The sequence below is a fragment of the Pituophis catenifer genome, unplaced genomic scaffold, assembly GCF_029215685.1.
Source record: "Pituophis catenifer annectens isolate HBS135680 unplaced genomic scaffold, rPitCat1.0.hap2 SCAF_6, whole genome shotgun sequence".
Taxonomy (NCBI): domain Eukaryota; kingdom Metazoa; phylum Chordata; class Lepidosauria; order Squamata; family Colubridae; genus Pituophis; species Pituophis catenifer.
Genome location: NW_027256886.1, coordinates 28,198,116 through 28,225,176, shown reverse-complemented (window position 1 = coordinate 28,225,176; position 27,061 = coordinate 28,198,116). Strand labels below are relative to the sequence as shown.

General features: G+C 35.0%; 1 protein-coding gene across 1 annotated transcript in view; it reads left to right on the top strand.

Moving 5' to 3' along the window:
* Positions 1–24,843, top strand: part of PLS1 (plastin 1) — a 30,658-nt gene extending 5,815 nt beyond the window's left edge. Inside the window, exons 3-15 of the mRNA XM_070944988.1 lie at positions 971–1,100; positions 1,325–1,457; positions 2,422–2,503; positions 4,537–4,702; positions 4,815–4,957; positions 5,971–6,066; positions 7,407–7,602; positions 12,017–12,095; positions 18,078–18,192; positions 19,251–19,384; positions 21,064–21,187; positions 22,996–23,120; positions 24,708–24,843. Coding sequence (XP_070801089.1) covers positions 971–1,100; positions 1,325–1,457; positions 2,422–2,503; positions 4,537–4,702; positions 4,815–4,957; positions 5,971–6,066; positions 7,407–7,602; positions 12,017–12,095; positions 18,078–18,192; positions 19,251–19,384; positions 21,064–21,187; positions 22,996–23,120; positions 24,708–24,843 — 1,659 coding nt within the window. The remainder of the gene's footprint in view (positions 1–970; positions 1,101–1,324; positions 1,458–2,421; positions 2,504–4,536; positions 4,703–4,814; positions 4,958–5,970; positions 6,067–7,406; positions 7,603–12,016; positions 12,096–18,077; positions 18,193–19,250; positions 19,385–21,063; positions 21,188–22,995; positions 23,121–24,707) is intronic.
* The last annotated feature ends 2,218 nt before the right edge of the window (positions 24,844–27,061 follow it).

Here is a 27,061-nt window from a genome sequence, read left to right as displayed (position 1 = left end):
GTTCGCTATTACGGCCCTATACCATTTCAGACGAGGCTGTCCAGTCTTTTCTTAAAAACCTCCAGTGATGAATATCTATAGAGATTCTCAGTCATTCAGGTCATAGTTGTCCCAAAGGTGCTTTTTGAAGAGGCAACTGGACTTGTTTTTCTTTAAATTTGTTTCTCTTCTCATCCAAGAAGCTTCCTCAGCTCACTCCTCAGAGCTAAAGAAGCTTCTTCGATGAGAAATGAAACATCTTCAAAGAAAAACAAGAAAGTCCAGTTGCCTCTTCGAAAAAGCACCTTTGGGACTCCTGTGATGAAGCACCCACAACTTCTAAAGGCAAGCTTTTCCACTGGTTAATTGTTCTCACTGTTATGAAGTTTCTCCTTAATTCCAGGCTGCTTCTCTCCTTGATTACTTTCTATCCATTGTTTCTTGTCTTGCTTTTTGGTGCTTTGGAAGAAGATAGGTTGACCTCCATCCTCTTTGTTGCAGCCCCTCAAATATTGGAATACTGTTTATCATGTCACCCCTAGTCCTTCTTTTCTCTAGAGTCTAGACTATCCATACCCAATTCCTGCAACCAATATTCATGTTTTAATCTACAGGCCTTTAATTATCTTAGTTGGTTTTCTCTACACCTTTTTCAAAGTCTCAACATCTTTTTTGTAATATGGTGACCAAAACTGGATGCAGTATTCCAGGTATGGTCTTACTAAGGATTTATAAATACTTCACATGATTTTAATTCTATTCCTCTGTTTATACAACCAAGAATTGTATTGGCTTATTTGGCTGCTGCCACACACTGCTGGCTCATATTTAAACGATTGTCCTCTAGGATTCCAAGGTCCCTCTCACAGTTACTATATTTGTGCCATGTTTTGCATAATTTGTACTTTTACCTTTGGTTTTTCCTGTCTAGGTGCAAAACCTTGCTTTTCTCCACATTAGATTTCATTTTCTTCATGTTGTTTTTTTCCAGGTTATTCAGGAACTGAAAAGTAAAGAGATTAGCAAATCATTTCGAAAATCCATAAACAAAAAACTGGGGATTACTGCAATTGGAGGAACATCATCCATTTCCAGTGAGGGAACTCAGCATTCTTACTCAGGTAAAAAAATTGTAATGTTCAAAGGAATGTTTTTGTCAATGTAATGCCAGGATTAACATTTATGCAGGAATATGGATATGGTTCTTATAATTATAGGATGACCTGCTCAGAATAAAAGATACACAACAGTTTCTTTTACAATGTGCTAAGACAGCAAGGTTGAGTTTGTGGCATATGTATTGCTAGACTGCTCTTAAAATATATTTTCCTCTTTTATTTTCCAGAAGAAGACAAGGTCGCATTTGTTAACTGGATAAATAAAGCTCTTAAAGATGACCCTGACTGCAAACATTGCCTCCCTATGGATCCATCAAACGATAGCCTTTTTAATTCACTTGCTGATGGTATCCTTCTTTGGTATGTTCAGTTTTTTAAAAAAAATGTTTACCAAAATACAGGCTGGCGAATTCTTAACGCATTACCATCGCTTAATTTTGATACTATAAGTCCTATTTAGTTGGAAAGATCAACAAATTTTGAACTTTCATTGAAATCAATAAAAATTAAACCATATGCAGGTAGTACTCACTTATGAATATTAATTAGCATTGGGAACTGCTGCTAAGCAGCACAGTCATGAAGTGCAATATCATGTGACTGTCCTGACTTACGAAGGCAGTTCTTTCATGTCCAATTGCTGTTATTAGGCAAATCCTCCAGTCACCGTTTGCTACACAATTGCTGCTTCTACATTGCTATTAGCAGTCTCATTGAGGAGTTTTACAAAGGAACTGTCCATTCTCCTTTACCTCCCCAATCATTCATATCCACCTTGGATAAGAATGAACTGCTGTTTTTAACAGTAGTTAAAAAAAAAGTAATTGTATCTGGATTGCTTTAATACTAAACTCTACTGATCCCAGAAATTATCCAAGTATAAGCATTTGAAAACCAGAGTTAAGCTAACTGTTTCTAGCATGGTACTGTGGTCCAAGAGCTATTGTCTTCATTCTCCATGCTAAGTCAAAGTTCTGACGTTTTTCATCTTGACAGGGAGGAAATGTATGTTACATGAACATGCATATACATATGCTTATGCCTTTTTTTCTGTCTGTGGTGACTAAGTGCAGATTGTTCAGCTAATAACAGTGGAATATTGGTATATGAAAAAACTAAATGAATTACCTCTATGTATGGTACTGATGTTATTCCACTTATGGAAACAAAATACTCATTCCATAAATTTCCATATTCTGTAAGTCTACTAAATGGTTTGCTAATGTTCACATTTATGGAGAACTTTAATCTGCCAATCTTTTAAATCACTTTACACTGAATTTCTTTCACATTAAGCTAACGATTATTTTTCTTTATTTTCAAGCAAAATGATTAATTTATCTCAGCCAGATACAATTGATGAAAGAGCAATTAATAAGAAGAAGCTTACTGCATTCACTAGATCAGTAAGTAAACCATAGCCAAAATCTAATAGTTGAATGGCAATTAAGAAGATGAACAAGGCAAATTGTAAACTGTAAGACATATATGGATGATGTTTGGGAAGGAGATTAAAATTTGATCATAGCTCTCATGTAAAATTACATTACAAGATAATGCAAACTTGAACATTTCTTGCACAAGCCAGAAATGGGATTGATACTAGTATTTTAAAATATTTAAAAGAATTTGGTTTGCTTAAAACTTCTGAGTTGCAATATATCTAATTAAAATGTATTTTAATTTTACAGTTTGGGCCTGATGTGTGAGCAAAATCTGAAATTCCTAAATTATTAAAATTATTAGAAAAAGGTTTTGGAAGTTTCTGAATATATAATTAATTTAAATCTACAACTGAAAAGTTGTACCAAAATAAATATAGAAAAACCTGCACTGAGTTACAACAAACCAATGTGTTAGAATTTTTAAAAAGTCACATTAGTGTTCTGTGATCTCAAAATGCAATTAATTCAACAGACTGGACACCATGAAAATAGGTAGTTAGATTCCAATTTCCATATGTAACATTTTGGAAGTGACACAGATTTTATGTTTTGGAGTTGATATACATCGAAGACATTTTGGTATAATATATTCTAGGCTCTAAACCTTACAAAACAAAAAGATTTATCATTAATGGGGTGCAGCTAAGAATATTGTTTTATTTATTTATTATTTTATTTATTAAATGTATATGTCGTCCCTTCTCACTGTCTGAAGCAACTCTGGATGGTTTTACTCCAGTGGGAGGAAAAAGATCCTTAATAGAAAATACTCTCGGCATAGGAAATAGCTTTTTATTGCATAAAGTGTGATCAATATCACTTCAGTTAGCCAATTTAATTTGTTGTTTGAGACCTGGGTTTCAATTATATATAAGAGTGTTGAACATATATTTTTCTTTCAATATTTTTCTGTATTTCCTTTATCTTTGTTTCAGCTTCTTAAATTTCTTATATTTGGGGGGGGGGGTTGCTTCTGGTTATAGATGGAAAAATGTATATAAAAACAAGGCAAGGCATTTATAGTTATTTAAACTTTCTATATATACTGTATTGCTGTAGTAAATCCATTAATATATGTAAGCCTTTGAGTAAAATAGTTTCCAGGAAGCTTTCTGGAAGTTTTTTGCAACGCTAACAACTTAGTTTTTAATTTCTAGCATATAATTTGGCACATAGTTCTATTACTAATATATTTGTAATGCATGTTTGTAGAACGTATCAATTCAAGTTGTTCTAGTACCAGATTTGTTATGCCTATTAGCTTCCTCCAATTTTATATTTCCCCCCACCAAATGTGTTTTTGTTTCAGCATAATCCTTTTTTCCATTCAAAACTCGTGTGTGTGTGTTTGTGTTCATCTCTGATTCGAAAGGTCTTATTTATTTAGCTTCCAGATGTCCATTTTTCTTATAGTATTCTATTTAGATATCATATTTATATGGCAATTTTTTGAAAATCTTAGCCCAGGCATATTGTGAGTTATGATGGTAACATTTATATTGTTAAATTGCTAAAAAAATAAATTAATAGCTATATTAAAAAGGGCCTATGCTCTAACAGCTCTTTCAAAGGAAAAATAATCTAATTTTTTCCCCAAAAATAAGACATCCCCTGATAATAAGCCCAATTGGGCATTTGAGCGCAGGCACTAAAATAAGCCTCCCACCGAAAATAAGCCCTCCCCGAAAATATTTAAACGCAGAGCTGGAAATCAGGTAAGACGGCAAGAGATGCCCCATCTTGCTCCACGCACCCCAAAATAATAAGACCTGCCCCAAAATAAGGCCAAGCGCTTATTTCGGGGTTCAAAAAATATAAGACAGGGTCTTATTTTCAGGGAAACACAGTATTATAGAATAATTTATTAAATGCTGACTTTCAGTGTTTCAAATATGCTGAAAACACTTCAAATGTTGGCCAATTTATGAAATACTTTCTTAGTCTGTTTATTTTACATCTGTTTCTAACGTTTTTTTTTTTTGCTTTGCTTTTAGGAAAATCTAGATCTAGCACTAAATTCTGCATCAGCTATTGGCTGTACAGTAGTTAACATTGGATCACAAGATTTAATAGATGGAAAGCCACATTTGGTGTTAGGATTATTATGGCAAATTATTAAAGTTGGGCTTTTTTCTGACATAGAGATTTCCAGAAATGAAGGTGAGAATTTTAAACATTCATAAGGAATAATACATTCTGTAGCTTAAGCATATTCTTTTATTTGTTTTTCTTTTGAAGTTCCAGAATAATATTTATTAAAAACATTTTCCAGCTCTTATTGGTTTACTAAGTGATGAAGAAGAATTGGAGCAATTAATGAAATTGTCTCCAGAAGAACTTCTGCTACGCTGGGTTAACTACCATTTGAATAATGCTGGGTGGAAGAAAATAAGCAACTTTGGTCAAGACATTAAGGTATATCTTACTTAAACTTGTAGTAAACAAAGCAATTATTACAATCTGAATTTTAAAAATAATCAAATTTTTTTTAAAAAAACTAATCGAAGTTTTCATAAATTATTCTGCTGTTGCCTTTTAATAAAAAGTATACTATTGAAATACTTTTTGAACCTAACATACTACTGCCATACATCGCCAATTTATGAAAGACCATTTTTTAAATAAATAAAGCTATGCTAATAAGTGGCTTTGGAAGTGATTCAGTCTTTACCAGGAGGCTGGGTGTAGTGCTATTGGAACGGAATATGTAACACTTGATTGACAGATAAGAAATTCCATGGTCTCAAAAAGCCATTTATAAAACTTATAGAAGAATAATAAGAAAAATATCATTTCTAGAATCAAGAACGATGGAAGCAAATTAATACTTAAAGCAGAAAATAAAGAAATAACAAAAACAGATTTCCTTACTTTTTTTTATATCATTAATCTTGTATGTAGCACAATTCGCAAAAGCTCTGGTATCCAGAGAAGTGAGACAGTTGCAACTGGAATTGTTTAAGAACTTTGGATCCAGAGGAAAACAACTGAGCCTGTATTTAGAGATTCAATTCATCTATGAACTGACCTTTAAACTGAGGACTCCTGCTTCCGCAAAATCTCTATTGTGAGCCAGTAACATTTGATGTTGCTCTCCATCAAGATCAGCTCCTGTATTTTTCTTAGCACTATTTATCCAGGCACCTTTTTATTGCTATAATTCTGTAGATACATCCCTAGTATAATCCTATACTTGGTGTCTTTTTCAAATACTTTTGAAAATCCTTTGATTTAACCTTTGAAAAAAGGATATCACCTGTGATATCCTCCAAGAAATATGAAAATCCATTAAGAAAATATGTTCTATGCAGAACCTATACAGAATATGACACAGGCATATTAGTATAACAATTTCAGTCATTCTCATTTCAGCATTGGATAAGTGTACGTGAATAATTTTTGTTTAAAATTTGCATTGTTCATTTCAGGATTCAAAAGCTTATTATCATCTTTTGAATCAAATTGCACCCAAACGAGGCAACAATGGAGAAACAGCCATTGCCATAGATCTTTCAGGTTTTAATGTAAGTGTTCTGTTAAATCTTTCAGATTATAAACACTGGCTAGATTGGAGAACCAAGTTATAGCATTTCTACTAAACATATCTAACAGATTTCTTGAATAGAACAGTATGATTGAATGGATAATTAACAATATGATACTTTTAAGTCAATCTTTTTTTTTTTAAAAGGAATGGGTTGCTTTGTATTATCTGACCAACTATGTTAAAAAAATTGATAATCCAGCCATCTGATATGATGGTTTCATAATGAGTCTTAATGGGGGATACTTTGAGAATCGAGCTACCGTATTTCCCTGAAAATAAGACCCTGTCTTATATTTTTTTGAACCCCGAAATAAGCGCTTGGCCTTATTTTTTTGGGGGGGGGCTGTTCTTATTATTTTGGGGCCCATGGAGCAAGACGTGGCTCCTCTTACCTGATTTCCACCTCTGTTTCTCTAGAGGAAATGGCGGGGACCGGCTGCACATATGCTTAAATATTTTCAGGGAAGGCTTCTTTTCAGGGAGGTCTTATTTTAGCGTATGCGCTCAAAAGCCCGATTGGGCTTATTATCCAGGGAGGTGTTATTTTTGGGGAAACAAGATAGAATATGCTTCAAGTATACAGTTGAAGATTTATTTCAATTTATTTTTGTCTCACGTTTATATGGTAGAGTCAGTTATGACTTTTTTTTACCATTACATAGTCTTAGATTATACTAATTATTCAAATTGATCTAATCTGGTTTCAAACTCTGAGGCTGAAAAATTTCCAAAACAGTCATTTAAGTCTGAGAAAGACATGGCTGCTTAAATTATTCAAACATTATGCTTTGAATATGCTTCCATAAATTTAGAGGCACCTGTTTTGAAACATTTATATTTATAACACTTACTATCAGTCACTTAACAAGTAGAAAATGAGAAAATAAAGGAAAACAAAACAGATACCTGTTAGTATTCTCAGTAAAACTCTTCTTGGAATATAACAGCAAAATATGTTACCCTTTCCCCTCTTTATATAGGCTGCTTTTTTTTTCATAATAATATATTATTGACTACTATATTGCGTTTGCCTAGTCAGAGTCTGTTCTTAGAGATTAAGAAACTCCTGAGAATGTTATTTTGTGTTTAATGAAAACAATTGTTTCCTTTAGATCTTCTGAGGGAAGAGTATAGTAGACTGCTATAAGTGGTCCAAAACACAGATTCTAAATGCATTTAAATGCAATCAGGAATCCTGAAATAACAGGATTTTTTTTCCAAACAATTTCTGGTTTGCTTCTGTATCTAGAATTTTATGTCTAATGCAAGAATAGATGGAAATATTTTATTTCAAATTTGCAATTTATTTTTCCCCAGGAACCAAATGATTTGAGGAGGGCTGAATATATGCTTCAACAAGCAGATAAGTTGGGTTGCAAACAGTTTGTGACACCTACAGATGTGGTTGCAGGCAACCCTAAACTTAATATAGCCTTTGTTGCAAACCTCTTTAATACATACCCTGCCCTGCAGAAACCTAAGAACAATTCTTATGATTTCAGTTTATTAGAAGGTAAGTAATGTCAATACATATTAATTGAGATATTAGAAAGACCTATTTGTATTTGGTTGCTTATTATTTCTTAATTTAAATAATCTAATTTGGGTATTGTTTGCTCGTTTATTTAATTGTGTACTTGCATGTTGCCTCTCAATGGCTTAGGGCATCTTAGAGCAATACAATTAAAACAGCAACAGTTTAGTTAAAACAAATGCTAAACCAGATTAAAAGATTTGACTATGATTTGAGCTCCTTTCTAAATCCTAAAGAGAGTGAAGTGCTGCCAAATTCTAGCCAGCTGAGTTTCTAGACTATCTTCAAAGATATCCCATAGAGACTAATGCAGTCTTTGGTTGTTAGTGTACAAGATTTTCTTCTTCACTTATGGGCATGATTTATCAACCAAAGTTGATAAAAGCATCTCTTGATTTTATTAATGGTTCAGGATTTAATGCTGGATTCAAAAGGGACTCCCAGATTGCAAATCTGATCCTTAATGGAAAATGTACACTTTTCAGAGCAGGCATTTTTCCTAAATCCTAAAGTCCACCTTCTGAATCAATAGCAACTCCATCTTGTCTATGGAAAGTTTCTCTAATATCAAGTCCCTTGTTGTTCTCGAACTTAAATAATAATATTATTTCATTGAAAGTTTAGTTCACAGTGTTTTCTCCAAGCCATATAATTTTACATGATTTGGGGGACGGGGACGGGGGAGGGGAGATATGCTAGTTTCCATTCAAAACTATGGGGTAAAATTGGAACACACACACACCTATAAACTTAAGTGCACAAGGCAATTAAGAATGGAAAAGATTTCCCCAATACAGGTAGTCCTCAACTTGCAACCATTCTTTTAATGACCATTTCAAGTTACAACAGCACTAAAAAGTGACTTATGACAACTGCAGCATCCCCATGATCACGTGATAAAAATTTGAACACTTGGCAACTGACATGTATTTATGATAGTTGCAGTATTTGGGGCTCATGTGACCTTCTGACAAGCAAAGTCAATGGGGAGGCCAGATTCACTTAACAACCATTCTTAAGTTAACTTCAGTGATTCACTTAACAACTATGGGAGCAAAGCTCACTTAATAATTCTCTTCCTTAGCAATGGAAATTTTGGTCTCAATCATGGTCGTAAGGCAAGGACTACCTGTATAATTGAAGTTCCTCTGCTTTTTGAATGTAAGAAACACCTGTTTCTGGAGATAGGGTTTGTGGATGGGGAGGAGTTCAAATCACATCAAAATCTTGGATCTTAAACTGTTTTTTAGGAGTTAAGCACGCCCAAATACTGAAATTAGGCTAGTGCTCATATTATTACATTTAATAACTTTCCAATCTTTCTTCATAAAATGCAGATTTGACTCCTCCTACTGTAGGTACTGTATTTAGTTGGAGACTTTTGGCTTGTAAAATTATATTTTGAAATCTGTTTTCCCTTTCATTCTATTACTGTTATGACTACCCTCTTTGTAACTGTCCTGCTTTTGTGACATATTAGTGTTTTTCTTTTAATATGCCATTATAGCTGTGGAAAAATATTAGTAATAGACATTGATTTTAAAGTCACATAAAATGCCAAATTAACTTTACTTGAATACATAATTGAGTTCTTGGGAGTCATGATATGAAACCTCACAAATGTGAATGAAAAGTTGTCAAAAGTGAAAATTTCCTTCCCTAAATTCAAGTATTTGTTCAAGGCATGTATCAGCTAGAAAAGGCTTCCAACAGCTTCCAGTGGCATAAAAACAAGACAGTTACCTGCCTCAGGCTTATAAAAGAAAATTATGGAGAAAAAAACAAGGCAAACATAAAAAATTAAACATAGTTCTTAAGATATATAGTAATTATCACAAACAGTTGTAATAAAATTAGAAGTTGCTAGTCGTGTTATCACAATGAAATGGAATGGAAACATTTCAAAGACAGGACAGAATAATATGGCATTCTATATTCCTCTTAGGACAGCTTGAAATGGTTGCTGGATAATTCTTGAAGGACACAAGGGCTTTTCCTCACAGCTATGCTGATATCTGCACTCCTTATCTTGGCAGAAATTTAAGCTGATATAATTTGTGCCATTCCATCAGATAAATCCTATTTTGTTTGATAAAACTGGAGATTAGGTGCTGTTCTTATTGTTTTACAGGTAGACCTCAGTTAACAACCAGAATTTGGATTAGAATTTCCATCACTAAGCAATTTATTCATAAAGTGATATCACGTGACTGTATTGTTTAGCAGTAATCCTCTTAGTACCCATTGCCATTATTAAACAAATCCTACCCAGTCCTTAAGCAGGGATCCATCCCAATCCAAACCATTGCTGGGTTGGTACTTCCAGCCCTGACCCTCAGTAAGCATGGGTAAGACTGCCTCCTCTTGAACTCCCCCAAGCTCTCTATCTCCCCCCATCTCTATACTTTTTGGCCACCAGCACTCTGCTAACTCTGCTGCCCTGCATTCTACTAGTCTTCCCATCCTCAGCTGATCTTCACCATCTTCTTTCTGCTGCTGCTGAGAAGAATAGCCAGGTTGGACTTATCTTTTCAGCATCAGAAGGAAAAAAATAGCAAATATCAACTGGGAGTGGCAGGGCCAGCAGAGCACAGGTTGCCAGGACTGATGGAGCATGGTTGTGAGGGGATGTGTGAAAGGCACCATGCACAAGAAGCCTGGCACAGATCTGGGAGGGTGTAAGAGGGGAGTGCACATGAGGTGTTGTTCAGGTCTGCAAGGGTGCCCAAGTGGTGCTCCGTAAGTTGAGAGGGTGCTAGCCCAGTACAAGCGCAGTGGGGCTGGGAGAGGATGTGCGAGTGGGTGATATACCCCAGTAACTTGACTTTCTGGGGAAGCCAACAGGAAAGATTGCAAATGGTGTTGACATGATTGCAGGATACTTGGCAAGCAGTTGTAAATGTGGTTGGCAATTACCCAACTTAACATCACGTGACAATGGGGTTGGTTGAAACTCCAAGGACTGGTTGGAACTATCATTGGTTCAATGCTGTCTTAACTTGGAAACATGACTGGCCACACAAGTCATAGTTTGAGGACTACCTATAATTCCATGTTAGTTTTATTATGAAAATATTCAAATCATATTAGATAAACAAAATGAATTGTGTTTTGATCAGCAATACTGAGAGCTGCATGGCTATATAACCCAATGGAGAAATATATCTTATCCTGAATAGCAATCATGCTTAAGGATGGCTGGGTTTATTTTCCTTGCAAAATGTATGTTGAAGTTACTCCTATTTTGATAACTGAAATTAAACATTCAACATTTTTCTATTTTGAGAAAGTGAAAAATAATCAGCCTAATTGTTTGATCATATCCGTTTCTGATCTCTATGTATACCTATTGCTACCCAACATTGCAATTACAGAAGAAAAGTGCCACAAGGCATGTTATTTCCATGTTCCAGTTTGTGTTGGTTATCTATTATTGATATTCCACGGAAAGCAAATGTGTATATTCTCAAGAAGGTACCTATTAAACACTGAACAAGAATGAAAGGAGTTATAGTGATGGTAGGTGGTAGTAAAGAAGTTTAAGAAATTTATTTTAGAGTGGCATATTAAATATAACCTTTATTTTTTTTACTTTCACAGTTCTTTCAGTCAGAATTGATTTTTTCAGCTTGCATGTTATTTTCTGCATTATTTAGCATGAAGTTTTAATTTTTATTGTGAACTTGCCAAATATATCATGTAGCACCCCTTCTTTCTATAACCAATTATCTTGGAAGCATGTTAATTCACTCTGAAGTATTCAAAATATATTTCAATTAGAGATTGAAATACCTTTTGAAACAAATCTTAATAATTAATCCCAAAAGGGATTATGGTCTCAATTTATATAATAAGGTTAGTGAATAAGCAATTGGATAACATTTCATATATATATATGAAATAATGTTGCCATAATTGTGCATGATTTTAATGAGAACTGGTGTACTGTGAAGAAATGTCGAATAATTTTAACTGAAAGCTACAAAAGAAAATATAGATTTTTCCTGAACTGGGCCATTGACCAATCCTATTGGCTAGTATTCTAGGCAGCTGAAATTGGCTTTGATTCAAATGATCTAGAGTCATATAGACCCCAAACATATAATTTGATGAATATTCTTATACATAACCACCAAACTGAACTAACTGTTGTGGACACAAAGAATTTTTTTGCTATTGCTGTGCTCTAAATATTTTGCACAGTAAGTATCTTTTTTATGGTTTTGATTTAATTTAAATTTGTTTATTCTTCACCCATTTATATATATTTCCACTCTATGATAACATTCTCATTCTCCTGTTTTGTGATACCATTCCTTCTCTTTGGGATTCAATAGATTTAAAAACAGACCAAAAATCAGAGTATAATTAAATTATTATCTTTCTGTTGTAGGTGAAAGTAAGGAAGAGAGAACATTTAGAAACTGGATGAATTCATTGGGTGTAACTCCTTATATTAATCACTTATACAGGTAAAAAGATAAATAAATCCTTGGATAGTTTTTACCCTGAGCAAACCTTGCTCACTTAATGTACGCTGAAATATACCAATGCTCTTAAGTGTTTTAGATTGTTCCTTTGTTTCAAGGTTTGACATAAAATTATATGCAATAATGCAGTAGTGCCAACTTCAATCACATTTTTTCCTAGTGTACCTGAGCTGAATCATTTAAGCTTATTTGAATTAATGCTTATTTTCTACCTGTATCCAAGGGCAAGGTTGTTCTATCTAACTTAAAACTGTTGCCAGTTTGGGCAGTGTTATTTTTAGGTATATTGATGATTCGAATATGTCCCTAAAAGCTATTGGAGAATTGAACTGATGGCTGCAGTGCAAAGTTGATTTTTTTAATAGACAGCTGTCAATTCTTGGAGCAATTTGAGAGTCTACATTGCATGTTCTTTCTGATCCACCTCTTGAATAAGTATTGCCTCAATACAGTACAATTTTCTGAATGAAATAATAATACAGTAATACAGTTTATGATTATATTGCATTCCCCCTAAATGTATCAATGACAGCAGTGAAATGCTACTGGTTCGCACCAGTTCAGGCGAACTGGTAGTGATAAAAACCACCGGTTCAGGCAAACCAGTAGTAAAAAAAGCTACCAGTTCCTCGGAACCGGTATTTCCAACGATCAGCTGTGCCACGTGATTTCAAATTTCAAATTTTAAATTTTCTAGTCAATCTAAATTGCGCGGCACAGCTGTTCCCCCTCCTTGCTGTTCTACTTACCTTCCCAAGCCGCCTCCTTATACATGCAGCTCGCATTTGGCATGCAGTGTGCATTTGGCGCATACCATGCATGCGCACAGTATGCATTTGGCATGCACCATGCATGCGCGGGCAGCGAACCAGTGGCAAACCAGGGAAGATTTCACCACTGATCAATGATAACCCAATAGTTCAAACCTGTTCAGTTCAGACCTGAGGAAGTAGAAAGGATCCTTATGACTGTGAGCTCAGCCACTTGTTCATGAGATTCATGCACCCCCATAATTGGCTAAGGTTGCGGGGGGGGGGGAGTGATATGTGAATGAGTTTTAGTTGGGGTGAATTTATCCTTGAGACAAGGGTGTGGTTTTTTCACTTCTTAAGGACATGTTGATTTGCCCTTTCCTAAAAAAGCCATCACTGGATCCCACTATACAGGACAACCTTCAACCAGTGTCAGATCTCCCTGTTTTAGGGAAGCTAATGGCGAAAGTGATCCACAGCAAGTTCAGTCAGGATCCAGGCCTGGGCATGTTTCTGGACACAGAAATGACATTAATTGTACTTTTGGATGATCTCTGGTGGGAGCAGGTGGAAGTAGTCCATCCTTCCTGATTCTTCTTGCCCTCTCAATGGCTTTTGATACTATTAATAATAGTATATTTCTGGATCAGCTCCAAAGATTGGGAGTGGCACAATATTGGGCTGGTTCTCTTCCTTCCTGTGGGGCCAGCATTAGTTGATATTGATTGGCAGTGAAAGGCCCTGCCCATGATCCTTGCAGAATTCAGAACTCTCCCCATTCCTATTTTAACATCTACATGAAACTGCAGAGTGAGATAATTTGTTGCCATGATATGATTATACATCTCTGACCCTGGCGAATTAAGCAGCGCTGTTGATGTCTTGCCCTGGTGCCTGGAGGCTGTGAGAGTGAATGGGGAATAATAAAACTAAATTATTTTGGGTGTTTAGGATCTGGTATTTTACCACCTCGGGTGGCACAGGTCCAGACAAACTCAGTGCGCAGTCTGGGGTTCCTTCTGCTTTCATGGCTTCTGCTTGAGGAGTAGATGCATGCTAGGAGGGCCTTTGCACAACTTTGTGTTGTGTGCCAGTTGTACCTGTTCTGGGACCATGAGGTTCTGCTTACCTCCCAAATGAACTACTTTAATATGCTGTACAAGAGACTGTCCTTGAAAAGTATTCAAAAGTTTCAGCTGGTGCAAAATGTGACAGCATGAGAAAGTTACCATTTCAGACAAAGGAAACTTTGTCTAAAATGGTATAGGATTTCCTGCTTGAGCAGGGGATTGGACTAGAAGACCAACTCTGTTATTTTGTTATGTCTGCCTTTAGGAGAACACACACCACACATCTTCTCCATGAGCTGCATTGGTTATTACCGTATTTTCCGGCATATAAGACGACTGGGCGTATAAGACGACCCCCGAATTTTCCTGTTAAAATATAGGGTTTGGGCTATACTCGCCATATAAGACTACCCCTCTTCCAACACACACCAAATAAAAATTAAAAAACATCAACTGGATCACCCACAATGTAAAAGCAGCTGTGCTAGACCCAAAATGGCCCCTGAAACAAGCAGGAACCTCACATAGCCCCAAAAAGCCCCAAAAAACAACTTTCACACTTTACACACACACAACACAACTGGCTCACCCACAATGTAAAAGCAGCTGTGCTAGACCCAAAATGGCCCCTGCAACAAGCAGGAACCTCACACAGCCACAAAAAGCCCCAAAAAACAACTTTCACACTTTACACACACAAAATTCCACATACAGCTTTGTGAGATTTTGTGTGTTTGTGTAGTTAGAGTGAAACACTACAAAAACACACTAAATCTTAGAAAGCTGCACAAATTTTATTTTATTTTATTTTATTTTTATTTTTATATGAAAGCTAAATTTAAAACTTCCTAAACTTTAAATGGCTAGGTCTAAAAAAGAACAACTAAAAAAACCCCCAATTAACTTTTTTTTTTTTAAAGATCCCAAAAACAGGGGATAGAACTTACCCAATAGAACGGGGTCTCCAACCTTGGCAACTTTAAGACTTGTAGACTTCAACTCCCAGAATTCCTCAGCCAGCTTTGTTTTGCTGGCTGAGGAATTCTGGGAGTTGAAGTCCACAACTCCCTGCCTGCTTGATTGCAGGCAGGGAGTTGCTTGCTGATGGAATGGATTCAGGCAAGCGAAGCAAGGCAAGCGTTGCGACTAGCAGCTAAGGTAAGCAAGCTGGAGGGGGAAAAGTTTTTTCCTTCTCCATGGCTCTGGCGATCCCAGCTGAGTTGCCTGATTAGCAGATCATCAGAGCTTGGATCGCCAGAGCCATGTGAAAGGAGAAAAGTTTTTTCCTTCTCCATGGCTCTGGCGATCCCAGCTGAGTTGCCTGATTAGCAGATCGTCAGAGCTTGGATCGCCAGAGCCATGTGAAAGGAGAAAAGTTTTTTCCTTCTCCATGGCTCTGGCGATTCCAGCTGAGTTGCCTGATTAGCAGATCGTCAGAGCTTGGATCGCCAGAGCCATGTGAAAGGAGAAAAGTTTTTTCCTTCTCCATGGCTTTTGCAATCCCTGCTAAGTTGCCTGATTAGTAGATCGTCAGAGCTTGGATCGCCAGAGCCATTTAAGGCTCGTCAGAGCCTTTCGGGCTGGTCTGCCTGGTTACAGGAGAACAACACCCGGCGTATAAAACGACCCCCGACTTTTGAGAAGATTTTCATGTGTTAAAAAGTCATCTTATACACCGGAAAATACGGTAGTTCACTTTCAGATGCAATTCAAGATCCTGTTTTTGATCTTTAAAGCCCTATGTGGCATTGGGAAGGATTATTTGAGGTACTGCCTCTCCCCAATTACATTTGTTTATCCCATTATGTGCTGTCCCGCTCACTCATACATAACAGTGGTTTAGTGATTTTATTAATATTCCCCAACAATTCCCTTCACAAAAAACCCAGAACTGTCCCAATTAAATCAGCCAAAAGCAGACCGTTTCTAGTCCACAGAGCAATGGCCAATGAGTCCACAAGGCACTTGAAAGTTTCTGAAACAAGATAAACCCACCAAGCAAAATTAACTCACAATACAAGAGGGTTTACAAGGCACAATCCAAGTCAAAGCAGGTGTCAATCCAAAGCAAGGCAAGATATACGGCCAGGATGCACATTGGAAATTAACACCTTGTTCCCAGCATCACCTCCATTTGTCTGCTGTGCTAAATTTCCAGCTTCTGGTGCAGCCCATCAAGAAGGGCAAGGCTGCCCAAGTAATTGGGCTGACCTTTATTGCTCCTGCCTTTTTTCTGCCCTATGTGTTCTCGGATCAGGTGCAGAAGGCAGTTCTTTCTTCCTCATCAAACTGGCTGCAGCTGTGTGCTTTCCCTATCTGAAGCCTCAGGGCTATTCTGCTGCAGCTGTGGTTCAGCCAACTCCCAATGGCTGCTTGACCAACTCCCCTCCAAATGTGCCTGTAACTGGTTCATCCTCCTCCAAACTGACATCTGGAGAGGTATTTGGGGAAGTGTCCAGGGGAGTCATCACACTTAAGATCTGACAGGAGATACATGTTGTGCATGCCATCGGCTAAGAGTTTCCATCCAATAGGATCTAGGAAGGTGCCAAATGTATTTTTTCATCAGGGCTGGGCACATAATTGTATGAGGCAATGACATTGGAAATGAGGAGAACAGATGCAGCCTAGGGAACAATCAAATAAAAGAGGGTGGAAGCGAAATTTAGTAAGGATCCACCCAACTTATTAAGTGAAAAGATCCCATGGAAAGATTTATATTTTAGTCTAGCAAGAATCTGTTAATATAGCCCTACAATAAAGTAGAATTAACTCATATTGTGTTTCCTGTCTGGGCCACTCTCTCAGACAGTACTGGGAGTACAGTCAATCTCAGACGTACTGGAAGTACTGGGAGGCTGACAAGCAATCTCCTGGTAGTAGGGAGCCCACACATGTATAACATTCTGAATTTAACCTTCTTGAAATCTTGTTCTTCTTTATGCTTAATTATTTAAGTGGTTAAGTGGTTTTAAAATAAGGTTTATTTGTTTGTTTCATAGTACGTCACCCAAAGTCTCTCTGTGTGAGATGGGGTGCTATATAAATGTGATAAATAACAATATATTACAATATGTGTTATCGTTACAGTATATTGTGGAATTGTTGAATACAAACTGATGAATTAACATACCAGATTATACAAAGTATCAAGATCTGAAAATCAAAGTTGAAAGATTATGGCATAAATCATCCATGGTGGCCTAATTGGTTATCGGCACATTGCATGCCATACCAAAAAATCTTGGATGGCATTTAGAAAATCTGTGCATTGACAAAATTTCCATCTCTTAACTATGTATACACTGCTTGGATCTGTACCTATACTATGCTCAATATATTATCACATCTTAGGTTCTTGGGAAGAACTCATTTCATATGAAGGCCAACACCAGCTAAAGAACTGGTAGCTCTGAGTTCACGTTGTGTACATAATAATAATAATAGGAAGATCTGCAAGTAATAGCATTTGCCTGCAAGCAAGAACTGGTAGAACCATAAAATAGAGAAATAGAAATTGAAGAATTTAAAGTGCTCTGAGACTTTAGAATTAAAACCGACAGACACCTGCCACATAACATCCCAGACTTAGTTGTTGATAAGAAAGATCAATAGTGGACATGGCAATATATGGAGACAACAGAACAGAAGAAAAAGAACTGGATAAAATAACAAAATATAAAAACCTGCAAATAGAAATAGAACAACTGTGGCAAAAGAAAGCAAAGGTGCATAGTAATATGCACCTTAAATGCAACTCAAAACAATTGGAGCACCACTTTAACACCATCATCTTTGACAAATTCATTGTCAGTCAATTGCAAAAGGCAGTTTTACTTGGAACAGTTTACATTATGCAATACCGCTAATATCATCAAACATCCACATCTATCTATCTCATGTGCCTTGGAAGGACTTGATAGGTGGATAAAAATGCCAAATCCAGTATAACCATCTGGCTGACCTCAATCAATCATAATACTTTAAAATAGTCTTCTGAGTTGTGAATGATTTTAATAAATAATTTAAATGAGAAATTTAGAAAATGTAGAAGCAGTGAAAATATCTGTTTTCTGATTAATTAAAAGATAATTATTTTGCTTTTAATTAGAAAAAACTTTTTTTCTCCCTCACCTTGCCAGTGACCTTGGTGATGGTTTAGTAATCTTTCAACTCTATGAAATGATCCGTGTACCTGTAGAATGGAGTCATGTCAACAAACCACCATATCCTGCACTTGGGGGTAACATGAAAAAGGTTTGTAAATATTTCTGTGTTAGGAACTCTGGTGTCTTCATTATCACCACTAATTTCTATTCATCTATATCAGTTACAAGCAAACAGGGTACAGATAGTAGCATATATGTAAATATCTCCACTGAGAATTTTTATGGTTCTATTTGTGATTCACAAAGCCAAGTAGAAATTTGTAACAGAATTTTGAACTAAGCACTGAAGTAACTTCCATGTTACTATTTGGCTAACGTTGAAGCATTGACATACTGTACAAACAATAGACTACCACCACCGCTAATAACATGAATATCAGCAAAAGCAGTGTATAGTAGAGACATATTTAGTGATACACCATCAGGTGGCTGGCTGATGAGAGATCTCAGGATATAATCTACATAGCCATAAATAAGATGTAAAAAGAGCAGAAACTTAAATCACTCTTTGATCAATAACAAAGTATTTTATATATTGTTCATATACAGTGCTATGATTTTCTTTACTGCATTAGCATATCATAGTGCAAATATATATTGTTAAAAAATCTACAGGCAAACCAGAGCTTTGGCAACTTTTCCATTATTTTATAATCATTTAAAAATCTTATTGGAAAGTTAAAGAGCAGTTGCCAATCATGCATATTTATAGCCAGTTTTGAACATCTTACTTAATAACATCACATGTCAAATTTATTATTTTTAATAGAATACTTCTGGGAAGGAAATAATCTTTATGCATTTTGCAGCAGAAACATGCCTCTATTTTAATGTAAATTTAAATCATTTGGATTTTTGAGACATAGCAAATGTGAGCTCAGAATTGTATAACAAAATATAGCAATTTAATCTAAAGAATTAATTAGAAACTAAATACTAATGTCTCCCTATGGGCCTTCATATAATATATTTGACAAATCCAAATATACCTTGCTCAAAACTTTTTCTAACTGGATACATTAAAGAAAGTAAAAGTGTGCATTCTATATGGTATTTTTTTCCTTCCAAAAGTTTCAGGTCAAAATATCTGCTTTTTAAAACACTGGATAATAACTGTGATTTGTATCTATAATCAAATTATTTTAGATTGAAAATTGTAACTATGCAGTAGAACTGGGAAAGACAAATGCCAGATTTTCATTGGTTGGAATTGGTGGAAAAGATCTCAACGAAGGCAACCCAACTTTGACCTTGGCACTAGTCTGGCAATTAATGAGAAGGTGAGGCTTTCTTACATCTCACAAAATCCAATGGCTTTAAAAATTAAGTAGGTTGTATTTATATCTGGCCTTTATTATATTTATAAATTATATTTATAAACTCAAAGTGGTGAACATAGCTATACTCCTTCCTCCTCTTATTTTTCTCCACCAAAAAAAAAAAAAAAAAATCTATGAGGTAGATTAGGCTGAGAAAGCATGATTGGCCCAAAGTCCCCCAGAAGGCTTTCATGCCTAAAGTAGGACTAGAACTCACAATCTCCTGATTTCTATCCTAAGCCCTTAACCATTAGACAAAAATGGTTCAATCTTTTTTCATAGGAGTTCTTAACTTATTCAATCAGCAGTTTAAAATCCAGATAACTCTAGACTTTTTTTCACTTTTTTATCCTTTATGATATGCCTTTTTCAAAATGTACAGTAAATCTGCGGTGCATTGCTATGCATATCTGCTATGTTATAAAGGATTTATAAATCTGTAAAACTGTTGCAACCTAGAATGCCATACATATATCTATATACTGCTAAAACTTTCATGTTGGTTCCATTGTTTGTAACCTTCAATTGGGCAAAATGGTGCATCATAGGGCAACAGTGAATTTCCAGTCCCACTTACGCTACAAGACTTTGATTTCCATCTTTCTCCATATTTCCTTCTGCCCATCAGTATGGGAATCCTCCATCATTCCAAGCAACTTTGAATTTGCATCTGCACGCTAGCATCTCCCACAAGTCCATGGGGATGCTGCAAGAGTTATAAGTGCAAGGACCAGTTGTAAGTCACTTTTTAAAGCACTGTTGTAACTGAGTGGATGTTAAACAAATGGTCATAAATCGAGGAATACCTTTCGTCATTTAACATGCTAGTTAAATGACATTTACCCAATTTGTCACTCCAAGGTGCCTCATAATTTTGATCCCTGCCTGCTACTAAGTATGCATTCAATCATTTTTTACCTTTTCAGGTCTCAACACCATTGCTCCTGCAATCCTTCCACTCAGTTCCCAACACAATATTTTATTTCAGTCTTTCTCACACTTCTCACTATAATTCTGACTCTGGCTGTCTGTGTCAAACCCATTCCAGCTCTTCCTTGAACGTTCTTCTTTCCAGGTAGCAAACCAAAGTCTGGTCGTGGCCTATCCTTCCTGTTAGTTCATTCAGCCTTCAAAGATCTTAACTAGCAGGTGGTCAGTGGCTACAACTAAGTACTTTTAACTTTACTAGCAAGGTCTTTTGACAGCACAATTCTGGTGGTCATGTTGTCATCAGTCTAACTAGCACTCATCTGTCTGGCTTCAGCTCCGTTATCAATTAGGTTTTTTCTTTGTTTCCCCATTGTTTTTTCTCGCCATGTACATGTATACATCCAGACTAGACTCTGTTATTTTTCTGTGTCATATATGTGGGTACATGCATAATTCTGTATTCATTCATTCATTCACTCATTCATTCTGTCATGGTTATGTAGTGTATATTGGAGGTAGTGACCCTTTGACAGCTGTATGCAACAAGATTTCATTTTAATGTATGCCAATTAGTATACATTCAAAGTGACAATAAATTCGTTCTATTCTATTCACACCTCATGTAGATTTTGTTGAATATCTAAAACAATACTGGTAAATTCAGGATAACTTCAGTGTTCCTTACCAGTTACATATATTGTCTATTGCAGATATACTTTGAATGTACTATCAGACCTTGGAGAAGGGGAGAAAGTAAATGATGAAACTATCATTAAATGGGTGAATCAAACTCTTGCAAAAGCAAATAAGACGACTTCAATATCTAGCTTCAAGGTAATAAAAAGACTATCAAATAAATGGAATATTATATTAATTACATAGAGAAAATCTGGGTGAGAATGAATTTATAACAGAAATTCAACACTTTATAAAAATGCTTAAAATATTAGATTTTAAAAATATAAAAACAGATTAGATATCGGCATATATATTACTATCTTTGTCATAAAACATAATTATATCTATTTTTCTGTAGAACTAGATGAAAAATTATTTGTGGAAAGAATGAGGATTATACATGATGATTAAAAACAGGAAGAACTTTCTAGCAAAGAGTGAAAATTTGTACCTATGTTGCAATATCATACTCAAATACAGTATAGAGGAAATTTATGCATCATAAAACTATTAAAAGTATTCTTTAGAGAAAAGCATTTTGATCATCATAATTTTTTGAGAACAACTGATCTATATCAACAACTTTGTAAAAATATCCCCAAATCTTTATTTACCAACTAAATTTTACATATCCTTGTGTTTTCTATATTTTCAACAATATTGTTTTCTCAAGTTCAATTTTCACTTCCATCCACATATTAAATTTTGCCACACCTTCAATCAGCCTTAAACAAGTACAGTATTCTAAAGTGCATACTGATCACGGCAACACCAGAAATACTGTAAAAATAGTTTTATGACCAGTTAGCCAAAATGTTTTTCAGAAATCCAGTTTCTGAAACTGCCAGTTTTTATCTTAACAATGGAATACCAGAGATATACTTAAGAAAAATAGGGACAGCAGAGTTACAACAGGCCAACATGATCTATAATTAGAACTAAAATTATATATCCAATCAGTGTATTAAGAAACATCAATTTAGTAGCTCAAAGGGAATAGTAAAATGCTGCTTTCAGATAATACTGTGTTCATGGTGGAACTTAAAAAGGATGAGCCAATCTTGAAACCATAGCTTTAATCTCCTAGGTAAGAAAAGCATGGTGAAACTCTTAAAGCACAGAGCTAATTACATCATTCTAGGGCACCTCCTGCTGATAACTTGATGTCATGGATAAGAATGCTCATCCGCTTGAGCTGTTAAAAGGATGCTGAATGTAGCAGTACCACCTGCTATTTTAAGACAGAAGTACATCTTTGAATTCCAGGAACAAGATGTATTACCCAGGGACCATCTCAAAATCATAAAGAGATTTGAGAAAGAAGCAGAGTACTATATAGATTTATAAGCATGTAGAAGGAAATAGTAATGGAGTAGCCACTTCTTTTTAACGCAATACTAATATCTTGCACAGTTGTCCTATTTGCGTATGTAACAACAGTACATAGAACATAGAACATATGTTATTCTAAGGTTGGAAGGGATCTTAGAGGTCTCCGGTTCCAACAGGAGATCCTATACCATTGATATACTTGGTTTAACCAAATTGCATTCCGAGCAGCAAAACCACTACTTTTAGATCTCCAGAGATATTTGTGGAATACTGGCTTCAACAACACTTTCATGTTTTTATATGTTTCATGTATGCAGCATAGCCAATAGAAACTGAAGGGTGTACATTGCCATTGTGTAAAAAAAGGTTTCTATAAAGTGGTACATGGTAGGTTAATTACAAGTTATTTTTGTGATTAGGAGCCAAAAATCTATAAGATACACTCAAAAGTGTTCAGGAAACAAAATCTTTGAGGTCCAATGAAACATGATGAGGACCTTTTGTTTGATGTATCATGGACAGTAACTGGATAAAAGGGAAAAGGATATGACAAACCAAATTAAAGATGACAAGCTATGATGACTGAAAATCATTATTTATAACTAACAATACTTTAATGTATTTTGTTTCAGGACCAATCTATAAGCACTAGTTTGCCAATATTAGATTTAATAGATGCTATTGCACCAAAAGCAGTCCGCTCAGAAATGGTCAAGAGAGAAGATCTAACACCAGCAGACAAGCTAAATAATGCTAAGTAAGTCCTTGCAGCATATTTCAGAAGACTATCCTGTGAAATGAAAACAACGAACAACCCTTTAAAGTGCCATAGTTTATAGAAGTATGGCATTTTAAAGTATAATGTTAGTTAGTTAGTTAGTTATATTAGTATTGGCTAAAGCTCTCTCTGTTCAGTTTCAAATGGGAGAACTATACAAATCATTCTAAATCTTTCAACTGTTACGATTATTGAAGTTATAGAAGTGATAGTAATTAAATTTATTATGCTTGCCCACTCTAAAAGGATCTAGGCTGCTTACAATATATTAATATATGTTAAAACGTATTAACAAAATATATTAATAATAAAAGTTAAAAACATGACAACAATACAATATGTCCCAGTCAAAAAATAGCCATGTCAAACTAAAGTACAACAGAGAACTGGTTAAAGTCCACAAAGAAATTAAATCCAAAGCTGGGAATATTTCATGCATCTAACAAAGAGTATTAAAGCTGGGAAACATATAACATCCTACTTCATCAATGAATAGTCCTGGCTGGAAAAAGATTTGCATTAGACACGATGCAACATTCTTTACTTCTGCAAAGAATAGAGTCCCACTCAATGGAATACCAGTACATGCAGCATGACTTTAGACTTTGACATAAATCAAATAATATTTAATGGGTAGATTATAATTAATCATATCCATGGTTTTCAGAATTAATCACATCCATGTTAGGATTGGAATTGTAATGAGTCACATTAAAGATGTTCTAATCTATCTGTAATGAGTCCCATTAAAGATGTTCTACACTAATCTCAGTCCACTAAAGCAATAACATATTTTTGCAGATTTATGTGGAAACCTGAAAAATAAATATGCATACTTTAACAGTCTTCACAAGAGGACTGAAACACTTTTTAAAAATCATTTTGAAGCGTGTACATTATTTAACTCTATGGTTTATATCCCATATTTTGCCAATAGCACTCAAGATAATTAAATAATAAAATTTTTTTTTAAATCTTATTAAAACAGTTAAAATCTCTGTTACAACCAAGTCAGACAAAAAGGACCAGCTGAAATTCAATGCAAAATATTGATACCCTTTCTAGACTTTCTAGTAAACTTCTACAGGAATACATATTTTTACAGCATATCCTGTTTTTTATTTCTCTATTGCATTTTAAACTGCAACATTTTGGGAAATTTATATTTAATAATATTTTACACAGTGTTTTAGATACTGCATAACTGTTGAAAAGAAAATAGACAAAAATAGTTTAAAATATTAATGCATATTTATGACTGTAAATTATTTGTAGTTTGGTGGAAAGAATGCACTGAAGTCAACATTTGTTATAAATCATATTTTTTTTAAAATACAACTATATTGTTCATAGCTCTTTTGAAAAGTTAGTCCTGAGAGTTAGTCCTGGGGAAATATCTGGAATGGGATATAGCATATAGATTGCAAGAGATTATGACTGGAGAAAAGAGTGAAGAAAAATTATTGTCCCATTAGCCAAGACAAAAGTGACTAAGGAATCATCATTGGGTATACTTCCAATGCAAATAATGCTAAACGAATATTTTTTCCCCTTTTTCTTTCCAAGGTATGCTATTTCTATTGCTCGGAAGATTGGTGCTTGTATATATGCCTTACCAGATGACCTGGTAGAAGTGAAGCCAAAAATGGTCATGACAGTGTTTGCATGTTTAATGGGAAGAGGATTAAACAAAATAAAATAAAGAACAGTTTCTTTTCTTTTTTTGCCATGATAAACGCATTGAATGCCTCATTGTTTACAGACTCATATAAAGCAGATAGTTTATATATATAAATGTGGAAAAGTAAAGATAGATTATTTAAAATGATTTCTTTTTTAGTTATCACTTGAAATGTGTATTACATCGGTATGCAAACTAACTTGGTTAACATAATGCAATAATTGTAATTAACGTTACTAAGTTCAGCAGCTTTTTTTAACTTGTATATGATTTTTCTCAGTGCAAAGATTCCCAAAATTGTAAAGTGCTATTTTAGGAAATACTGTGAAGTCAAAACTTTTGATTGATAAAATAAATTTCAATTGTTGCTAGCAAATGTCTCTTGCTATGGTTATAAAATAAGGAGACAATGTTTTCAGTAAAAGAGAATATATGTAGCTCAGGGTTGAATTGTGGAGTCCTTGGTCCTCTTGTCTTTGGTTCTTTGTAGATGTTTCATTACCTAAATAGGTAACATCATTAGCACTATTAAGTGTGGACTTTGCTCACTGTTTATATACAGTGTCATATATATCCTGCCAGTGTTGGTGGAAGTGTGGTTTTATCCTTTGTAGTTCCTGGATATCCTTATCAGCAGAGGAAATAATAACAAATTAGAAATACAAGTCTATCAAAAACCAGTCCATACTAACCAAGTGCTCCATTACTAAAATAATAACCTAACCTCCCACGCTAGTTGCTGTATAAAAACATTGTTCAGAAGAGTACAAGCACTGCAGCAACCAAAACATCAGAAAAAGGAACATGCAAGCTATGAAAATAACTACCACACATCAAAAACATCTCAGAAAAACCTATTACTCTATAACAGTGTTTCTCAGCTTTGGTAACTTGAAGATGTGTGGACTTCAATTCCCAGATTTCTCCAGCTAGCCATGCTGGCTAGGGAATTAAGGGAATTGGAGACCACACACAGTCAAGCTGCCAAGGTTGAGAAACGTTGCTCTATAACAACCACATAGCATCATCACAGCATGTTAACCAACTAAAGACCTCCAAAACATCTTAAGTAAATAAAAAGATCCAGTAGCCCAAGAACAAAAAAATGGGAGTCTACAACGTATACTGTAAGGACCATAACAACCATTACATAGGAGAGACAAACAGAGCAGATTTTATGATCTTATGACAAACAGAGCAGATTTTACCAACCTAGCAATCAAAAGACATAATGAAACTTCTTAATCTCACAATACATGGATAGACTCAGCTATAGTTGCAACTTGGAAGTCGGGTATCCTAGACAAACCTAAATTCAAAAACACTAGAAAATTGCTGTCAGCTTGGAAGTCAGACAAATCAGCTATCACAGATAAATCACATTTTTACACCATTCAAAAAAGATAATAAAAAAGCTAAGGAAACAAAAAGATCAGAAAATATCCTTCTAGTAGCTGATATCCAGATAAGCAGGGATTAACACCAACAAACCAGTGGCAAAGCTACTATATATAAACAGAACAAAATTCACACTCACTACCATTGCTGATGTTACCTAGTCAGATAAAGACAAACAATCGAATGGCACCAAGGATTCCACAGACAATGTTTAAAGCTGTAACAAATCTTCTATTTCAACTATGAATTAGGTATTGAAAAGAAAATGTTCCCTTACTAAAGCAACTTTATTTTATTAGCTTGCAGGTGTAAATTATCGTTAATTGTTATGTGAGTATCTGTTCTTTAGACTGCTTGTTGGAAAATAACTTCACAGAGAGACGGTACAAACTGTAAATAAACCTTAAGCACTGATAAGGCTAGTGTGGGTAGAATCAGTAAAATTTGCTCTGAAGAGGGAAAAAATACTCTGTTTCAATCTCAAATTCCATTAGCGTGGTCATGAAATAAGACATTTATAATGGCTTCAGAGTAGTAACCTTTGTTAATTAAATTGTACACTGTTTTATATTTCAATTTCTCAGAAAAAGGAATCTATAGAGAGGACAGCAGTATGTTAGTTATCTTTATGAAACAATCAGGGATGTGACAAAGTGAAGATATTTTGATATAGAAAAGGAATTTTGGTGTATTCTCATACCTGTGCTTATATGCCTCTATTACTATTAGGATAACCATTATACATTAGATGCAGGATTGTACTGCTAATCAACTAATTAAATATTGGGAATTAAAATGTTTTTTAATTCATTATACTGATAGTTCAAATTTACTTGTGCTG